This window comes from Lactuca serriola, chromosome 3 (assembly GCF_051521515.1).
Source record: "Lactuca serriola cultivar US96UC23 chromosome 3, Lser_US96UC23_V15, whole genome shotgun sequence".
Lineage (NCBI taxonomy): Eukaryota > Viridiplantae > Streptophyta > Magnoliopsida > Asterales > Asteraceae > Lactuca > Lactuca serriola.
This window is the reverse complement of record NC_136410.1, coordinates 102881083-102902764: the sequence shown is the minus strand read 5'-3', so window position 1 is coordinate 102902764 and position 21682 is coordinate 102881083. Positions and strand designations below refer to the sequence as shown.

Below are 21682 nucleotides of genomic sequence, written 5' to 3'. Positions count from 1 at the left end.
TTGTGCGGTAGAGCTTCATCATAACCCACCCCACAACCAATCTACGGTATCTACCGTACTTGGTGTTTTGTTTACTGCACCACCGCAATGCCATGTAAGCCACCAGTGTGCGTGTCGTGTCAGTACTTCCACCGATCTAATAAGATCATATTAGGCTATATGGAATGGTCTGTGAAATGCATCTGTGAGATAATATGATAACCAGGTCACCGGTGGAACACCATTTATTGGAGGGAGTAGGTGTAATGGCAAAAGTAACTTTACGCCCGATTACAGAAGAGATAGAAGACTTCCCTCTTTATCTTTCTCTTCCTTCCCCTGTCTCTCATTCTCTCTCTTCCTTTGTCTTCTTTCAAGTCACTAATGAACACCATTTTTAACTGTTAGTGGAGTGGTGTCGGTGATGATATGGACATCTTTGACACGTGAAACACTTTGTATAGCGTTATTAAAATTAACTCGTATTCAAATTTGCTCGCAAACTCTGAAGCAAAAAAAAAAAAAAAAAAAAAAAAAAAAAAAACTACAATTGGATAATAGCAATTGAAAAGGTAGAATCAATAATCATCTAGCGGGAACGGTCTCACTTATAGGCCAAGGGGCTCGCCCATTTCTATTTCTTCTTAGCGGAAACACATGTGGCCAAAACATCTACAAGTGATATATATATATATATATATATATATATATATATATATATATATATATATATATATATATTATAACTTGATTTTGATTAAAAACGTCAATAGTGAAATCATCTTTAACTTCTTAAGCATACTAACAACATAAGGTCACAAATGGAATATTGTGAGTGTGGGTTGCCTAATTCGAAATTAATGGATGAACCACTATATATTCTATGACACTTATGGCTACTTACAATGCTCGATTTCAAGTTGAATAATAAATCTTTTAGGTTCAACTATATAATAAAACTAAAGATGGAGGATCAGATCATGTTAAAATATTCCTAAATTCTCAGTAAATATATTGATTTAAATATGTAACGACCCAAATTTTCTATACATAATATCTAAAGGAAATATCAGGGTTTTTCTTATATTGCGGAATTCTACTAAAATTAAAATACTTTACTTCTCAGGACAAATCATGGGTTTAATATTAAAATCTATTTATTGGTGAGTTATTCTTTCTACTTTTCTTATCTTTCTTTTCCTTCTCTTTCTCATACTTTACGATCTAACTATTCCTCTAATAGCATACACTGCTATCATTTCTCTTCTTTCATCTATCTCTTATACTCTTCTCTAATCTTCCTTTCTACTATTTCTCATCTCATATATTTCTTTTTCTGCCATCAACTCTGTTTCTCATACACTTATCTTAGCCTCTTCTTAGGATCTTCTCATACTGTCCACATATTCTTTCTCTGTCTCTAACTATGTCTTTTCTCTACTCTATTCTCTTCTCTACTCTCTCTCTCTCTCTCTCTCTCTCCCCTCTACTCTAATGTGTCATCATTATGTTCACATTTAGATCCAACGGCCCCATCTCATATCATACTATAAGGGAACAATATCCTACTATCATTATCGGGTATCCTGATCCGGTCTTACTCATCTCTCTTATGATCCATCATGGATCCTTAATCTTTCTTCTTTTATTGAATCCCTCACGGATTCCTTAATTACTTTTAATCCATCACATATTATCTTTAAGTTCTTAAAAAGAGTTCTCTCATCTTGTTCCTCTTAAGGAACCTTTCTCTATCTTCTCTAACCATACATAATCTAGATTCCCGCAGGAACCATCTATCTACATCCCCCCAAAGGGATCATCATCTCTTTCCCCGTAGAGACTTAATCTCATTTTTGAATGAATCATGCTCTTTGTCCCCGAATGAACCATACTCTTGTCCCCGTAGGAACCATACGCTTTTCCCCGTAGGAACCATACTCTTATTACCAAAGGAATCATACTCTTATTCCTGAAGGAATCATACTCTCTATTCCCGAAGGAATCTCTATCACTTGTCCCCGAAGGAGCCTCTAACTCTTGTCCCAAAGGAACCTCTATCTCTTGTCCCCGAAGGAACCATCTTTCTTTTTATCTTTGTTTTGTGATTCGCCACATAACACTCGTCCCATGGGCAATCTCTTTATCTCATCAAGAGATCTTTTAATCTTTTTCTTCTATTACTTAACTCAGTAAGTACTTAATCTCTATCTATGTCTAATAACATATTGGTATTCTACACAATACCAGTAATGTCTAGACATACATACTTACTCTTATGATCACACTGCAAATAATCATATGCTAACTCTTTCTCCTATCTCTTAAGTATCTAGCAAATACCTTTCTCATCTAACCTTACATACTCTAGGCATACATACATGCTCTGCTACATGTATCTAACGTATACCTCATGCACACTCTTAATATATGTACATGCTTTGATACATGTTATTACACATATATTCTTAATCCATCTTCATCTCATTCTTGGGGACATTCACTTAGTGCCCCAAGATTCAACATACACACACGCATATATATATATATATATATATATATATATATATATATATATATACATAATCTAAAGAGAGAGTGTGTGAGTAGGGGTGGCAACTCTCGACCTAACCCGTAACCCGACACTGAGCCAAACCAAAAATAGACGGGTTTGGGTTGAGATTTTTGACCTGCCAACCCATAAACCCATTTATTTCATGGGTTGGGTTGGGTTATTTGTTTGGGTTCGCGGGTCAACCTCCCAACCTATATATATATATATATATATATATATATATATATATATATATATATATATATATATATATATAACTGAGATATTTAATTATTAATGAATTTTGATTTCCATCCGTATTCGTAAGATTTCGTATCGTTGTATTCCTTCCATACTCGTATGTGACTAATCTGCATTTGCAGTTCGTTAATCAGAAAAAGAAAAAATACATGTCTTTATTTTTACGAGTCACGAACGAAGAACACATTCACTTTCTATGAATGTTTTTATTTTTCTTTTTTATTTGGATATTATTGACTTTATGCATTTATGTTGGAAACCATTTTTTTATGTTAATTACTATAATCATTTTATGAATTTATGTTGAAAAAAACTCATTTTTAAAAATATGTTGTTCACTTATTAAACAGGTTATATGGGTTGGTTTGACCCATTAACTTGTGAGCCCGCGAACCCATATACTTAAACGGGTTATATGGGTTGGGTTAGGTTGAGGTTTCTAACCCACCAACCTGTGACCTGTCAACCCATATATTATATGGGTTGGGTTGAGTTTATGTTTTCTGACCCGCCAACCCGAACCCAACCCAATTTTCAGGCCTAAGTGTGAGAGCAATAACTCACTTTATCAGTTAGTGAAGACTAATTGTCCCACTTTGGTTCCTTTCTTCAATTGGCGAGTCAGTTGAAGAAGGTCCTGATGTTTTGTTGAAGGCGGACTCGTTGAGCTCTTGATAGACTCGACAAGTAGGGGCGAGATTGTAGCATTTTGTGGACGTGGGGACTCGACCAGTTGGTGGACCAACTCGGCGAGTCTAGTCAACCAAATGTTGACTTTGACCAAGGTTTTGACTTTGACTTTGCCTTGGACTTGAGTTGACCCTTGTAAGGGTTATGAGTATGAAATAGTAATTTAGAAAGGTTGTTGTGTATGGATTGAAGAGTTGATAAGAGTTGATTTCTATACCGAGGACAGTGCAGACACTACACGACATTGAGGTGAGTTACCTTCCGGTAGAGGTGGGTCTACGACCACAATGTCGGCCCACCAGCAGGGAATGTCTTTAGATAATTGTCTTTGTGATAATTGTCTAGGTTTGCTACTACCTGATGTGTTCTATGTGCCAGTATGATATGTTATATGCAATAGTGGTAGTAGGAGGGGAATAGTCCCTCGATTCGACCGTTAGGACCGAAGGGTAGGTCGGACACCCCAGATATGTATGACAACATGATTATGATATGATATTATGTGATAGTGGTAGGGGTGAAACAGTCCATGTGGCCAGTTGGGATAGACCGGAGGGTAGGCGGGCACCCCAGAATGGCCTGACACGGGTAGGTCAGCACCCCATAATGGCTTGATACGAGTAGGTCAGCATCCCATAATGGCTTGACATGGATAGGTCGGGCACCCTAGAATTGCCCGACAGTATGTATGATTGTATGGTATGTGGTATGATGAGGGAACTCACTAAGCTTTGTGCTTACGTTTTTCAGTTTTAGTTTCAGGTACCTTTTCGTCTAAGGGGAAGGAGCCGGCAGGGTAGCAGCGCATCACACACACATGATTCCGCATTTGAGATTTTTGGGATTGTACTTTAACATTATTACTATTTGACATTATGGTTTTGAGACATGTAACTATGGTTTATGAATTAATATGATATCAGTAATGTTTTCCTCCAACAAATTTTATATGCAATAATTAAAACAAAAAATTTTGGTCTTGATTTTTGGGATGTTACAGGTCCAATGTGCTCTACCAGGGTTCCCTTGATATCTGTTGACCATGCTCAAAGAGAAGGCCACATCAGGGCGAGTACATGTCATAACATACATGATTGAGCCAACTGCGGTATAAGGTACTTTGCTCTTCTTTGCTATCTCGGCATTGGTACTCGGGCTTTGAGTCTTACTCAACTTGGTATTGCTTTGGATTGGTAACTCCCCTTTCTTGGAATTTTACATGCTAAAACATTTTAGCACTTTATCTAAGTAAATACTTTGACTAAGTCTTATTAGTCTTTTACTCCTATTTCTCAAAATCCTTATCCCAAGAATATTAGCAGCTTATCCGAGGTCCTTCATAGTGAAGCACTTCCCAAGCCAGGACTTAACTTCCTGCAAGGTTGGGATGTCGTGTCCTATGAGTAGTATTCGTCCACATACAAAACGAGAAAGCTAACTATACTCCCACTGGCTTTGACATATACACAGGAATCATCCTCATTTCTCGAAAAAACAAACTCTTTGACTTTTTCATCGAAACAAAGATTCCATCTGCGAGACGCTTGTTTCAATCCATAAATGAATTTCTCAAGCTTACACACTCTATTAGGGTGTTTTGCATTGACAAAACCCTCTGGCTGACTCATGTAAACATCCTCAGCCAACTTCCCATTAAGGAAAGCGGTCTTGACATCCATTCTCCATATTTCATAATCATGAAACGCAGATACGGCTAGCATAACCCTTATAGATTTAATCTTCACAACTGGTGAGAAGGTCTCATCATAATTAACTCCGGGAGTTTGAGTAAATCCCTTTGCAACCAATCACGCCTTATACGTTTGTACTTTCCCATCCATGTCGGTCTTCTTCTTGAAGATCCATTTGCACCCGACCGTCTTACGACTTGATACATTGTCAACCAAGTTCCATACTTGATTGTCATACCTTGGGCCAAACTTGAGGGTTTTGGCCTATTAACTAAGATTTTATCTGGTTCTAGTATTGATAGCTCGGGAAGTCGGCGGGGCAGCAACTAAGGATTTCTTCCAGTAAGCTTCTACAATCGAGATGAGTCTCTTCACCATACCAATGGGTCGAATGCACCAAGGCCGACCCATTTATCTAGTTGTGATGATTATTGTGGATGTGCTATCGATACACTATGTATTTATGTGAAGTCTATGTGGGGGTTCCCATGGCAATTAATTATATGTGGTATGCTAGTTGATTGTGTGGTATGTGGTATGCTAGTTCTCTTTGAGATATTTGCGTGGAAGACCCCGGGGGGTTCCCGAGGCAATTGGATATAAGACTATATAGGGGGTTCCTATGGTATTCCAGGCTAAGACCATGTGGGGGTTCCTATGGCACCCAGTGTAAGACCGTGGAGGGTTTCCATGACACCTTTATATGTTTGTATGTGATATGGGCATATTTAGTTATAAAATTCATGCATTATCTTAATATTTTATGTTGATTTTATCTCATTTAATGAACAAAATGTGCTTAATTAGTTTAGAATTTCATTTTTCAGCAAAAATGACATGCTCGGATGGAAAAGGAAGCGGAACTAGCGATTGGAGGCTTGGATCTTGGATTTTGAAGAAAGAAGGATGTTGTTGGACAGCTTGACCCCTCTTCAGTGTTTTGGCCATATCTCATGAACAGTAACTCTGATTGACAAGATTCAAAATGATCTGAAAACTAGACACAACTTCGGACGACTTTCGTGTTTTGAGAAAATTGTGATTCCAAACGGACAGTTAGACCTCAACTCGACGATTCACGTCGAACTTTCGCGATTCTGGAGTCGCTGACTTGCCGTACACGGGTTTTAAGTGATGGACTCGCCGAGTAGGTCACTGGACTCGACGAGTCACCTCTGTATTGTGAAAATCTATATAAAAGGCATTCCTGCCCGATGCCCTAGCAGATAGATGAACCCTTGGAGGCCAATTGTCGACTAAAGGTGCTGCTGGAGCGTGGGAAGCTAAGGAATCAACCCTACATTCAATTTTAAGGAGAACCAAGGCAAAATCAAGTTTACTCTTACCTAATCTCTTGTTTGAACTATGTTTTTACCAATTGATTTCGTTTTTGAGCTTGTTTCTACTGTAATCATGCGCTAAAACTCATACCTTTTGTTTAGGATAAATGATTTTGTGATTATGGTTTGATTTTATGGTTAGGATTAATTTTAATTGGTGATATTGTTTTGTTAAGCTTGTTAAAGAACCTCATATGTTAATAACAACTCTTCACTATTAAGAAATCAGTAATTAAGTTGTATGAACATCTCTTAGTTATAAATTTCATATGATTTATGTGACCACATAGTTATATGTCTAGGAATAACAAATGTGAAACTAGAATTAACTAGAAGATAGGTAAATTAATGTGTGAGCTTGTGTGATACACCATCAATAAGAGGTTAATTGAATCACCAATTTGATTAGCTACTTACAAGTCTTACTTAACCCGAAACAATAAACTAGGAAGCTCATTGGTTTAATCAACTGCTCACTTCTTGAATTAATTTGTTTTCTAAGGATTAGTAACAGCGAACGTGAACCTAATCACACTAATCGGTAGCCAATGCCAACTAATCCATTGCACTTGTCATAAAATCAACCATATGAATAAATGATTTGAACCTAAACAGAAGTCCCCTTAATTATTGAATTTAGTTGATTATTATTTGCTTAGCTCTTAGTTTCTTAGTTTAAGTTTTAGTTAATTTTTTAAGTTTCTTGTTTTGGAAAACTAGAGAAAACCCCCTTTCTATTACTTGTTTTATTTAGATAATATTAGCATTTATTTTAATTGTTTACCGTTCCCTGTGTTCGATACCCTACTTACCTGAACTAAACTGCTAATCGGTAGGTACACTGCCTTTCGTATATTTGTCTTTGTGTTTAAGTTAGTAGGATTAAAACTAGTGCATTTTACACACATCAATATGTATGGCTTATATGGTTTGTATAACATTTTTGTTCATTAGTTAAGACCATACGGGGGTTCCCATGGCAGTTAGTTAAGACCATGTGGGGGTTCCCATGGCAGGTATTTAAGATCATGAGGGGTTTCCCATGGCAGTGGGCTAAGACCGTGAGGGGGTTCCCATGGCACCCGGAGTAAGACCTTGGAGGGTTTCCACGACTTCCTTATATGTTTATATGCATGGTTTATGTGATTGATATGGTTTATTTGGTTATGTGGATTGTGTGGGGTATGTTTTGTGGAACTCACTAAGCTTCGTGCTTACAATTTTGTTTATGGTCTCAGGTATCAATGGTTTGGAAAGGAAGGGCCCAACTTGATCGCAGTGCGCACACCTGTGTTTTCCGCATTATGTGATTATGGGATGTAACTCTGATAAATGTTTTAATTAAGCAATGTTTTTGAATGGTTGGATTAAGTAACATTTGTGTTTGACTGTGATGAAAAATGAAATTTTTACCCTGGATTTTTGGGTAGTTACAATGTAACACCGAAAATTTCAAAACAATTTTTCATTCAAAATAATCGTTTAATTCTTAAAAACACTTTGCTTAAAATCTCAGTCATAATCGAATTACAAAACATAACTCTATTTTCACTTGCATAATAAACCATGATCCTCAAAACATGACTCTTTCTCTGGTGTGTACAATCGAGCCGGTGTCGTCCCGTGATCCTGAGAGAAACCTGAAACACAAAACACTGTAAGCATGAAGCTTAGTGAGTTCCCCAAAATACCACTCTAATACATATTAGCCACTCGAGGCTATAACTCTGTTGACCCTCCGGTCAGTGTGTCTCAGTGGGACCCTCCAGTCCCAGCTCTCTGTGGGCCCTCTTGCCCTAACTCTATGGACCCAAGGGTCCTAACTCTGAATCATGCATATCACATATCACAATAAATCTCAACATATAAATAGCATACAAATATACTGGCACATAATACGAAAAACACCACATATAGCACATATTAGCCACTCGAGGCTATAACTCTATGGGCCCTTGGGCCCTAACTCTGCGAACCCTCCGGTCCTAGCTCTATGGACCTTCTGGTCCTATCTCTGATATACACACAGCATAAATCACAGAATAATGCGGTGCCACACGTCACATACAATAACTATGACACATAACTCTGTTACCACTCCAGGTAAAGTATAGTGAGAATACTCACCTGGCAAGCATAAAGCAGATATCCCCACACTTGAATCTCGAACTCGCCACCGCCTAACACATAAGGCAAATACTCTCATGAATATAACTCTCGAGACTAGAATCAACCCTCTCTTGGCACCCTCTTAAGGGTAAAAGACCATTTTACCCCTCTCTTGGCCCAAAGGCCACATCGCTGACCAAACCCTAAAAGTCAAAAAAAGTCAACGATCAACTTTGACCGGACTCGGCGAGTGCACTAGGGCGACTCGGTGAGTCTACACATGTCCACTGACTCCCTTGGATCCTCTCTTGACACGTCTAGTATTTCTCTGACTCGACGAGTTTCACCTGGCATAAATCGCGGGGCCACCACGACTCAACTCGCCGAGTCTCAAGAACAACTCGGCGAGTTCCGGCTTGACTCAGTCCCCCCTAACTCTCCCTGACTCACTGAGTCGACCCCTCAACTCGACAAGACCACTCGCTGAGTGGTTACAAGCAAACTTCATGCTACTCGCCGAGTCTGTTCTTCGGACTCGGCGAGTCTATACCATGCATAAACTCAAACTCACTCCTGAGGTCAGATCCATTCCAATAACTCATAGATCCAGTCCTTCCAAGCACATACATCACGTAAAGTTACTATCTTGGTGCTCATGCAAAGTTTCAAAGGCCTTATTTGATGATATGGTCTCTAGAATGCTATTCTAAGCTCATGGCCTCCATTAACACTCATAAAGCTTGAGGGAAAGGAGTCTATGGACCTCTTTGGGTCCAGATCTAAAGCACCAACACGAGAAGAGTTCAATTACTCCATGGATCATTCCACAAAGAAACTCTAACTCAAAGATTTACACCAAGGACTGAGAAAGGAACGAATGGTTACCTCAAATGAAGTCTCTGAGCTCAAGAATCACTGGATTAGCACCCTCTTTGGTCTCCTCTTGCCTTGATCCTCTTCTATATGCAAAACACCCACAAATAGTCAAGGATCTTCCTCTTCTCTCTCACAAAACGCTCAAAGACTCTTTAGGGTTCTCTCTGGGGTTGGTGGCCGCAAATGACGGCCATAAGCCCCTTTAAATAGGTCTCATACCCTAAAAATTAGGGTTTCATTAAACAGCGTGGACTCGCCGAGTCCACCTTTTGGACTCGCCGAGTCCGGACGCGAACCCGCGCACAAAACCACGATCCTACTCGGCGAGTTTGGACTCCAACTCGCCGAGTCTCCTCACACTCACCCAAAATAAAAGAATAAAATAATACTTGGGAATCCGGGGTGTTACATACAAGTTGGTATCTAGAACCTTGGTTTGAGGGATTCAGATATACTTTCGGGTGTGTCTTAACTAAAACATACGATTTGTAAAGTTTTGAAAAGAAAAAAATATATTTTCAAGGAAAGAGTTTTCTAATACAAGAAAGGGTGTGGTGCATGCAATCGGCCGAGCTCAAGTAAGTTTTCCCAAAATACCCATATACGTTATATGTTATTACTTGATTTATGAATCTGAGAATCACATGCTAGTTAGGGCTAGGAGAGATCCTGTTCTGTGTATAATTTGCATGCATAAGGCAGCCGACGGTGAAGGTGGATTTGAATAGCATGAGTTGTGGTATGTGGATTGGATGTTCTATGATAGTTTCATGGGTTGGAGAGTTACTGCACGAATGTTGCTTGTTTTGTGCTTTGTGGAACTCTTGGATGATGGGAGTCAGCTACTAAGTGAATATGAAGATATCCAAGAGGTGGATGGATGGCATCATGAGGAGTTCTTTAGTAGCTAGTGGCAGGGCGAGTTCGGGAACCTAGGAAAGCCTAGGATATGCTTCAATGGGCTAGCAGTGCAGTTTAGTGAGTTTTGGGTGCATCAGTTTGAGGAAATGACTTAGAGGATTCAGGAGGATTGCTGAGGAATGTATGGATAGGTGTGGAAGGTAGTATTGGGCCCGTACTACTGAAAACACAAGATCCATTCTCTAATCGGTGAGAGTCTTGGAGAATCTAAGAAGCTTATGGGAAGGAGAATTCTTAATTATGCTCTGATCGTGGGGATAACTGCTTTGCAAGATGAGGATGAGTACACATAGGGAAGTACCAAGGTTTGGTCCCGGCTTTAGCGGTGAGCCAGTTAGAGGAAGGACTGCCAAGGTTTTGAGTTTGCATTGGATTAAGGATAAGGAAAGGGTTTTCTGCACTATTCCCAACCTCATAGGAGCTAAGGTTTGGTTATCCTTAGATCTCTTGTATCGGGCGGCAAGGAGTTGTTGGGGATTGATTGTGTAATCTATTGCGCTTTCGTGATTGGAGACTATGTCTTGAGAGTAGTTTGTAGCCCTGGTTAGGGCAGAGGTTGCTCCGGCTGCTGCAGTACAGCCATTGACGATTGAGATGGTGTGGGTGTCAGGGTGCCAGACCTTGAATGAAATTAATCCCAGAGTTCGAGGGCGGGAGATCGATTTGGGGTACCTTGGGGAGAGATGATCAGGTGCATTTAGTGTAGGGTCTTGAGAAGAGACCCAAGACTTCTAAACATGGTTGGAGAGTCCATCAGGGTCGGGGTCGGTGTAGCACATGCGAGAAAGGCACAATGGAGCTTGCCAATCCAGAAGTATGGGTTGCTACGAGCATAGTAGGTTGATCATGTCAGTAGAGATTGTTCTCTAGGGAAGGCAAGGGAAGTCAGTGCTCCAGCATGTGGTTCGGCGGGTGTGTTATCGTTTACGATTCTTTCGGTTGCTATCAGTTTCTTGTTGCTTGGAATCTTATAGTATGTTGAGTTCACGTTCTCTTTGGGTTGTGATTATGTCATCGTTGTGTTGTATCTTCGGGGAGTATCTTACGTCTTTTTGCATGTTGTGAATCATTTAATGGGTTATTGAAGGGTCATTTCTCGTATATCAAGCTCTAAGTGTTCGGTTGCATCTTGGGTGGTAGTCGATATCGGTTCAGGGGAGTTGTGTGGAGGGTTTATGGTCAGGATTCAGCGGGTTAAATCTCCCGTATCGTTAGGATTCAGTAGTTTTTTTTCTAGTCACGTTGATTGGCGTTTAGGGGTGACCAGGGAGGTGGTCCATTGTTGAGGTTTTAGTTTGGGCATCAACTTTGAGGGTTGCAAGTGTTGGGTGTAGTATCATCTAAAGTATTTAGGATCAATAATGTTGTTGGGCTTCAGGAAGTGTTCAACAGATCTTCGAGGATTGTGCAGTCTTTTGGGATGGTTAGTGATGGAACAATAGCATTGGTAAGCACAAGTTGTCAGCAGACCATTAGGGGGTAAGAAGGATTGGGGAAATCCTTCAATTCTCGTGTTCCATGAGAACTTATCGAATCGAAGTGGGGGAGAATCATTCAGGTATTCAGGAGCAGGAGCGGTTATGCAACTAGGATGTGTTTCGCATCCCCGTCAGGGAGGACGGCGGCCCAAGTGGCTGTTTGGTTTGAGGGTTGTGTGAGTTGGGAGTTTGGTAAAACTCCTCAGTATGTGAATCATGTCTTCTTGGTGCTTGATAGCAGAATTTGGGGAATCAGGTTGGGGTTCCATTCATGAATTGAGTTCAGTTTGGGTGTTCAGTCGAGTGCGTGCTCGATTCTGTGTGCGTTTCGAATTAATAGACTAGGGGTAAGGCATTGGGCTACGATTGTGTTAGGGCGAAAGTGTTGTAAGACTATGGGGGAGCCATAGCATTCACTAATGGTCAGTTAGGGTGAAAGTGTTGTAAGACTACGGGGGAGCCGTGACATTCACTATGGTTAGTTAGGGTGAAAATGTTGTAAGACTACGAGGGAGCCATAACATTCACTAGTAGTCAGTTGGGGGTGAAAGTGTTGTAAGACTACGAGGGAGCCGTAGCATTCACTAGCAGTCAGTTGGGGTGAAAGTGTTGTAAGACTACGGGGGAGCCGTAGGATTCACTAATAGTCAGATAGTGTGGGAAGTGTTGTAAGACTGCGGGGTAGCCGAGACATTAACAAGCGGTCAGATAGTATGGAAAGTGTTGTAAGACTGCAGGGGATCCGTATCATTCGCAAGTGGTCAGATAGTATGGAAAGTGTTGTAAGACTGCGGGGGGAGCCGTAGCATTCACAAGCGGTCAGATAGTGTGGAAAGTGTTGAAGGACTGCAAGGTAGCCGTGACATTTATGGATTCATTCAGATGACTTAGGCCAGGGTGGGCCAATTCGCAAGGTTGTGAGTAGGTCACAACATAACTAGAATCAAGAAACGGTAGGTCGAAGGAGACCGGGCATGAGGTAAGACTAAAATTATGCTGGTAGCATTCACTTTTTTGCATCGAATTCGGAGGCAACATGTTATCGACCTCTTATGATCGGATGGATCAAAAGATTGATGGAGCCATGAGTGGCGGTATAGACAGGTCAGTTATTCTTAGACGAGGTATCCTTCGTAGGTCGCATGGGGCGAATGCGAGGTTGCTTGTTGGCTCAACAGCCGGGTAGGAATTTGATATTTCGGATAATGGCAGGCAAGATTGGGATTCAGGGAAGTCATGGTTGAAATGGAAAGCAGCTAAACGGAGGTATGGTATTCCAAGTAGTGGCAATAATTTGGGATCCTTATGTGGAATGGTCGTTGGCCGGGAGATGCTAAGCCACTTGCAGTGGGATTAAATAATCTCAGAGTACTCGGTTTGACTCAACTGCGTAACTCTCGTCTGAGTCTAACCATTACAGAGATGGATCCTCTACTCGAAGGATTATTTGGACTATCTCTTAAGACGGGCGTTCGACACCTGGACATGGTAAGTAAATTCATTCGGTTGGCACCGACATAATCAGGACCGGAAGTGGTTATTCTATTAGTTATCCGTGTAGGAAAATTGTACGGTACGGTTCTAGTGTGGGAGGTCTGTCGAGGAGTCGGATTAATGTGAGGTCTCAGGATCTGGGAAGGCAGGAGTAGTTGCCTGCATGAGACGAAGGAGTTATCCTTCACCGAGATTAAAGAGAGTTTGGGTTGGTTGGTTTCGGTTGCCTTTGGAATGATGTAATTATTCCCGGGTTGTGTAGGTATTGAACAAATTATTGGATTTGCCGGGGAAGGTAAGGACGCATTTCGAGGACGAAATCTAATTTAAGTGGGGGAGAGTTGTAACGCCCTGTTCCGAATCGATTCCTAATTCGAGGCTGTGGCCCGAAGAGCAGTCGTCATAAGGATTAGGCCTTTAAAAAGGTAAGATTTAGGCCCATTTGGATGTGGGTAATGTAGATATGTGACCCAATAGTTTGGTTTGCACTTTGGAGTCTATGGGTAAAATGGGAATGTAGTGTTTTAAGACTTATTTTATGAATTATGGATTTTAGTTCGATGTGTTTTAAGTCAAAAGTAAATAAATAGGGTTGTAGAGCTCCTCAATACCTTTTCGTGGATATAAAGAACGTTGAAAACGGAGTTAGAACGAAGAAGTTATGAACGTTTGAAGTTTGGGTGGTTTTCGGCCAAGCTGAGTACGTTTGGCGTACAAAAAGGTGTACGTTAGGCGTACTAATGGACTCCTGAGTACGCCAGGCATACCAGGAGTACGTTAGGCGTATGCAATCAATACCCAAACCCTATTTTCGTGGTTTAAGCCCTATTTAAGCTCCTTAACTCCCCTAAACCCACTCCATTATAAGCTTCCACCCCTCCAACACCCCTTTTATGAAACCCTAACCTTTGATGAGCCTTTTGAGCTAAAATAAGGTGATTTTCAGTGCTTTGGAGTATGTATAGTGCACCTTGGAAAAGAAGGAACTTCTTGTAGTAGTGTTGGTTGCATTGGAGCTTGTAGATCTGGATTTTGTTCACCTTGATCTATCTTCTAGAGGTATAAAGTTTGAATCTTGATGATGCATTTGTTAGATCTAGCTAGTTTTGGATGTTATGAGCTTTTGGTCATTTTAGTGCATAAAGTTTAGATCTTGAAAGTCTGTGACCTTGTTATGGATAAAGTTGGAAACTTTATCGATCTAAGCATCATTGTGATTCAGATATGAAGGTTGGAGACTTGGACTTAATGGATTAAGTTGAAAAAGATGCACTTTTGGTCCCATTTGATGCTTAAAGGCCAGATCTTGGTGGTTTAGGCCATTCTAATGGATAAAGTTGGAAAATTTATCCATTATGGAGCTTTTAGGATCCATAAAAATATAATATTGACCCTTCTATACCTTCCATGAGAGTGTCATGATGTCTTAATGGATTGATAAGTTAAGGTTTTAGCTTTTGGACTTTTTCTAGACATGGAAAGTCATAAAGGTGGAAACTTTATGACTTAGAATGATGTTATAGGACTAGATCTGAGTGTTGGATGAAAGGACTTAAGAGATTAAGAACTTAATGGAAAAGTGCCATTTAGCCGGGTACGCCGGGCGTACCTTCGAGTACGTTGCGCGTACTTGTATGGGGTCCCGATTCTAGTACGCCATGCGTACTAGCTGAGTATGTTGGGCATACACAACCTGAAGTTTGACTTGTTAACTTTGACTTCCATTGACAGTTGACTTTTGACCAAGTTTGACCTTGGGCCAAACTTGAGGGTTTTGGCCTATTAACTAAGATTTTATCTGGTTCTGGTATTGATAGCTCGGGAAGCCGGCAGGGCAGCAACTAAGGATTTTTCCAGGAAGCTTCTGTCATCGAGGCGAGTCTCCTCACCATACCAATGGGTCGAAGGCACCAAGGCCGACCCATTTATTTAGTTGTGATGATTATTGCGGATGTGTTATGGATACCTTATGTATTTATGTGAAGACCATGCGGGGTTCCCATGGCAATTAGTTATATATGGTAGGCTAGTTGATTGTGTGGTATGTGGTATGCTAGTTGTCTTTGTGATGCTGGCATAGAAGACCCCGGGTGGTTCCTGAGACAATTGGATATACGACCATGTTGGAGGTTCCCATGTCATTTCAGGCTAAGACCATGTGGGGGTTCCCATGGCACCCGGTGTAAGACCTTGGAGGGTTTCCATGACACATTTATATGTTTTTATGTATGGATTATATGGTTTGTATGACATTTCTGTTGATTAGTTAAGACCATGCGGGGGTTCCCATGGTAGTTAGTTAAGACCATGTGGGGGTTCCATGACATGTAGTTAAGACCATGAGGGGGTTCCCATGATAGTGGGCTAAGACCATGAGGGGGTTCCCATGGAACCCAGAGTAAGACCTTAGAGGATTTCCACGACTTCCTTATATGTTTATATGAATGGCTTATGTGATAGATATGGTTTATTTGGTTATGTGGATTATGTTATGGGGAACTCACTAAGTTTCGTGCTTACAATTTTGTTTATGGTTTTAGGTATCATTGGTTAGGAAAGGAAGGGTCCGACTTGATCGCAGTGCACGCACCTGTGTTTTCCGTATTATGTGATTATGGGATGTAACTCTGATAAATGTTTTAATTAAACAATGTTTTTGAATGGTTGGATTAAGTAACATTTGTGTTTGACTATAATGAAAAATGAAAATTTTACCCTGGATTTTTGGGTTGTTACAAGTTGGTATCTAGAGCTTTGGTTTGAGGGATTCGGGCATACTTTCGGGTGTGTCTGAACTCAAACAGAGGATTTGTAAACGATGGTGGTTTGTTGATATATACAAAAAATGTGATTTTCGTAGCATGAGAGGTGAAATCGACGGTAAACGATGTGGTGGTCCAACCAACCTTGTCAACAAGTGCTTATCATAAGAAAAACCTAAATGAAAAGGTTCAAACAAATTCGAGTACATGGTGGGTAGAAGATCTATAAAGGAAATTTTAGGATTGAAAGTGATTCACCCGATGTGATGGAGCTGATGAAGGAAGCAGGTATCGGGTCCGATCGGAAAAAGATGGGTGTGGGACGGTGTTGCAGAGTCGTAGCCGGAGGAACTAGGGTAATACGGTTCGTGGGACTCCAAATAGAAAGAAAAACGTATTTGTTTAAAAGGTACGGTTTTGAGGTGGTGGAGGAAACATGAAAGGATAAGGAGTGGGAATGACAGAAACATAACACGTATCTTTACGTCTCTTTTATATTAAAAAAAACAAAAAAATCAACCAATAAAAACAAAACACTGTTCGGAACAATGTTTTAATCTATATACTCTAATATATAATATAATAGTTAATTTTTTTGACAAGGTAAAGAAAACCGAAATAATAAAAGGATTTGTTTTTTTAACAAAACTAGAAGACAAAAATATAATTTACTCTTAAAAAATATCTTGGTTGGAAGTTTATACAACTACATTTTCCATTCATTTACACTTGGCATCAAAACTAAGGGCATACGTGTAATTCCGCGTAAATACAGTTACGGTATCAACGCTGTGACAGTTCCGTAAAGACAACGCCGAATAGCTCCGATCGACATTGGTTGGACCCGACCCGTATGTGATAACGATCTTTGGCGGGTAAACCACACCCACACTTTCTCTCTACCTTCTTCGTGTTCCTTCTGCAACAAATAACAATCGGTCTTCATCACACGCCATATCAAAGATTCAGTCTATATCTACATTCTTGATCCATCTAAACCCTAAATTTTGATCTAACAAAACCCTAATCTGAAACATGCATCACCAAAACGAGATGAATTATCCTTCATCATCATCGTCGTATTACGATTACTACCAATCTGACACCCAAAACCCTACTCCTAATCCCCCATGCGATCATTTCCCTTCTACAACCAACGCATCAGCCCCTCCAGATCCTTCAATTTACTATTCTCCCGATTACTACACTAATCACCCCTCTACTCAGTTCCCTAACGATCATCAGAATGGAACGTTTCAGAGTTTTGATTCGAGTAATCCTAGTTACGATCCGAACTCGATACCTTCTTGGTATTACCATCAATCGTATGATCAGAATCAGAATCAGAATCAGGCGGCTGTGGAGTTCGGAGGTGCTTCAGTTGACGAAAGTGTGTATGCGTACACCGGAGGAAATAGTGGTAGGCAGGCGGGGTCCTCTAAGGTGCCGGCGGTTAGGTTTGATGATTATGGGAGACCTATCGGTGTTCCTGATGGTGGCAAGACTGAGCAGATTGTAATTGAGGCACTGGAAAATGAGAAAGTAATTGAAGGTGTCTATGCTTACAATGGAGGTAATAACGGCAGGAAAGATCAGTCGTCTTCTAGGTTGCCTGCACTGAGATTTGATGATTACGGAAGACCTATAACTTTTGGTACTGATGGCGGGAATACGCAGAGGAGTTCAATTTCATCATTGGATGATGCGAAGATTGTAAAAGCTACACCAAAAGTCCAGGTTAATGAAGATTTGAAAAGCGGAGTACAGAAATTCCGTGTAATTCTTCTCTCTGAAGGGGGTGGAGTTCAGGGAGACATGGATGTGCTATGTCAGGTTTGTTTTATACATTTCACGAATTCTTGATCATATGAGTAGATAGTATTTAAAGAAAATTCAACTCGATGTTATCTCTGCAGATTGGTTTAGATGGTATTCGGATGCTTGATCCTGCAACAAATCGAACACTGAAACTCTATTCCCTTGAAACTGTAACAAAATGGGAGGTAAGTATGTTGCATCAAATTAATTTCTTGTTAAAGTTTGAAATCTCTGAAATACGACTCTAAATTCTTTCTTTCCTTATAGGTAATGGATTCAAACGTATTTGCTTTCTGGACCAAAAGCTCCATTGATGTTGATGAAAGACGTGTTAGACTAAAGTCAAACAGTTACACCACAACCAATATTCTTGACATGGTAGCTGCTGCAAGCATTCAGGTTCTGGAGTACTACTATGCTTCCATATTCTCTATGATTCATAAACTTCTTTCTTGCATATTCATGGTTCTTCTTTTATCGATTCAGCTCAAGGAGATGGAAGAAGTAACAATCTCTGAACAACCAACTGAGAAGAAGAAAGTCTTCCCTGATTGGAAAAACTTGATTAAGCCTGGAAATGAAGAAAAAGATCACTGGGTTAGTTTCTATTAATCTTCTTGAATCTGAATTGTATTGGAATTCTATTAATGGTGTCAAATAAAAATACGTGAATTGAATCTGATTTTGTATGTAGGTTCCAGATGAAGCATCTACTAAATGCACAACGTGTAAAACATATTTTGGAGCTTTTGTTCGAAGGGTTAGTCTCGTCTTTTCTGTTTGTTTAATTTCAATTCTTAATGAAGATTATTTATTTATTGTTTTTCTTTATTTCAGCATCACTGTAGAAATTGTGGTGATATTTTTTGTGATAAGTGTACTCAAGGTAGAATTGCTCTTACAACAGAGGAAAATGCTCAACAAGTTCGAGTTTGTGACCAATGCATGGTAGGCAATGCATAATTTAAAAAAATAAAAAATAAAAAATTATAATAATGTATATATAAATTTTGATTTTCTACTCATTAATTTTTTTTTTATAGGCTGAAGTGACTCAGAGGCTGAGTCATGTGAATGAGGTGGCAGGTAGAGGTTCTTCTGGGTTTAATAGGCATGAAGATCTTGCAAAAAAACTTGAGGTGCTAATTAAATTAAATTAAATACTTGTGTAATTTTATTAATTATTTAGTAATATAAATAAATTATAAAGTTTTGTTTGGTGGATGACAGGAGGAGATGGAAAAGAAGGTTAGAATTACAGAATCAAAATCCAATGTGAAAGAGGTTGAATGTCCAACTTGCACAGTGCATTTGCAGGTTTGTTAAATTTCTATTTGAAAATATATTTTTGTTTTTGTTTTTGTGTTTATATAAAAATAAAGATTTGGAATTTTAATTTATTTTTAGGTTGAGGTTCCGATTACGGGTTCAAAAACCATAGAATGCAGTGTGTGTCAGCATCCTTTCCTTGTGAATGCACGTTGATGATTGATCATTTTTTTTTTGAATATTTGTTGTTGTTGGTGATAGAAAATTAGACTTTATAAATTGGTTATAATTTCTGATGATGTATTGGTGTGAATAATAACAAATTTGTTTCACTTACACAACTAAGGCCATGTTCTTTTTTTTTTTAATATCCTAATAAATCCTAAATTGATAAAAGAAAAAAAGATATTGAATGGATAAGTTTTTATTTGTCATAATAAGTCATAAATTGATAAAAACAGAGAAAAAAAAGATATTGAATGGATAAGTGGACAACGATATCTGTATAGATACAATGTGGTTCATCTTTTTTGAATTGAACTGTGTGAATATAATGAATGGCTATTTTACCATGTTTAAATTTGACAAATAACATTGATCATTTATTTAATAACCGTTATATATATATATATATATATATATATATATATATATATATATATATATATATATATATATATATATATATATATATATTACAAACTAGGTGAAACCCATGTACATGTATTATATGAGTTTATTTAAAAATAAATAAATATAAAATTTTAACAATTTGAAAAGTTTGAATTTATAAGAAAAATGAGAATTTTTTTGAGTTATTAAAATTAATGAGACTTTAATATATTGAATACATTACATATATAAATATTTTTTAATAAATATCTTACATATATGTTACCTTACATATTAAATGTGGAATTTTAATTTAATAAAATGAAAAAATTTAATAAAATAACAAGTGGAAAATAAAAAATTTAAAAATTTTAGAAAAATGTCACGTGTCCAAATGAATGAAAAGACGAAATGTGACAAAAAAACCTTCATTTATTAGAATAGATTTTTAATTTAACATTTAAATTGAACATAGTTTTAAAATAAGTTCAAATAACAAAATTAAATTAAAAAATTAATGTTTACATATATATTGGAAAAACAAAAATAACGTCCATATGAAAATGGTATGATATTTACACAATAATTGAATATGCAAACATAAAAATACAATCCGTTACTCATAATTTTGGATATAAATGTGTTTTTCATTGGTAAAATAAAGGCAGCTAAAAAACTAAATATAACGTCATGACTTGATGTTAAGGACATTCATTTCCTAACTTAATTGCTAGAATATTTTGTTAGAATTAAATAAAAAAAAACAACCATATACAGCTGAACTATTAGGTATATTTATATATTAGGTATATTTATATATTTGAAAAGTATAAATTTATAAGAAAAGTGAAAAAATATTGAATTATAAAAATTAAAGTTCTTTTTTCTCTTTTAAATTTAAATAAATAATTTAGAAAAATAAATAAACAAAATTAATGAATCGGTAATTTTGAAATTAAAAAGAAAGTTCATTAATGAAATTTATATGTATTTATTATTGAATATATAAATATTATCTAGAATTTAATAAAATAAAATAAAAACCATAAAATGACATATGAAATAAAAATTAATTTAAAATAACCATAAAATTACATATGACAAAATAAATAAGAATGTAACACGTGACAAAAAAATCTTTATTTATTAGAGATGATGATGATTTATATATTAGGAATGATTAAGTCCATTAAATAAAAAAAACGCCACCTAATGTCATTGAAGATGTAATTAATTTACCCCAACACAACTCCGGCGTTCCCATTTGCTATGATTATATTCAAACAAACTTCTTTTTGAAATGTAAATTATTTTGTAAAAAGTGTGTAAGATATTTTTTGTATGATTGTTTTTGCCTTTTTGGACTTGACAAATAAAAGAAAAGAACACGCACTAAGGACACAAAAATCAATAAACAGTTGACTTGGATAATCAATTACCTAAAAATAAGGGTATTCCACAATCCACAATCCACAATCCACACCCTCTTCTCTTGTGGGGAGTAAATCGCAGACTTCTATCGCACGATTGATTATCCAATGGCAATGGCATAAATGTGACGTTTTTCATATGCATAAACGATCAAAATTGTACCAAAAAAAATTATGGTCAAGATAAGATGAATATTAAAATGTAAGTTGTTAATTTGTAATCTTGGCCAATGTTTTGAAAAACGGACCGAACATTGAACCGGCCGTCATACCGGTTCGATGGTTCAGGTGGTCGGACTGGTCCTGAAAACCGAAAATATATATATATATATATATATATATATATATATATATATATATATATATATATATATATATATATATAGAATTAGGTTCAA

General features: G+C 38.0%; 1 protein-coding gene across 1 annotated transcript; it reads left to right on the top strand.

Annotated features, from left to right (window-relative positions):
- The first annotated feature begins 16917 nt into the window (after positions 1–16917).
- Positions 16918–19605, top strand: LOC145092972 (protein FREE1-like). Its single transcript, XM_079030982.1, has 9 exons — positions 16918–17988; positions 18072–18158; positions 18241–18372; positions 18460–18570; positions 18668–18733; positions 18811–18921; positions 19017–19112; positions 19204–19290; positions 19381–19605. The coding sequence occupies exons 1-9, from the start codon at positions 17191–17193 to the stop codon at positions 19456–19458; spliced, it is 1566 nt and encodes a 521-aa protein (XP_078887108.1). The 5' UTR covers positions 16918–17190; the 3' UTR covers positions 19459–19605.
- The last annotated feature ends 2077 nt before the right edge of the window (positions 19606–21682 follow it).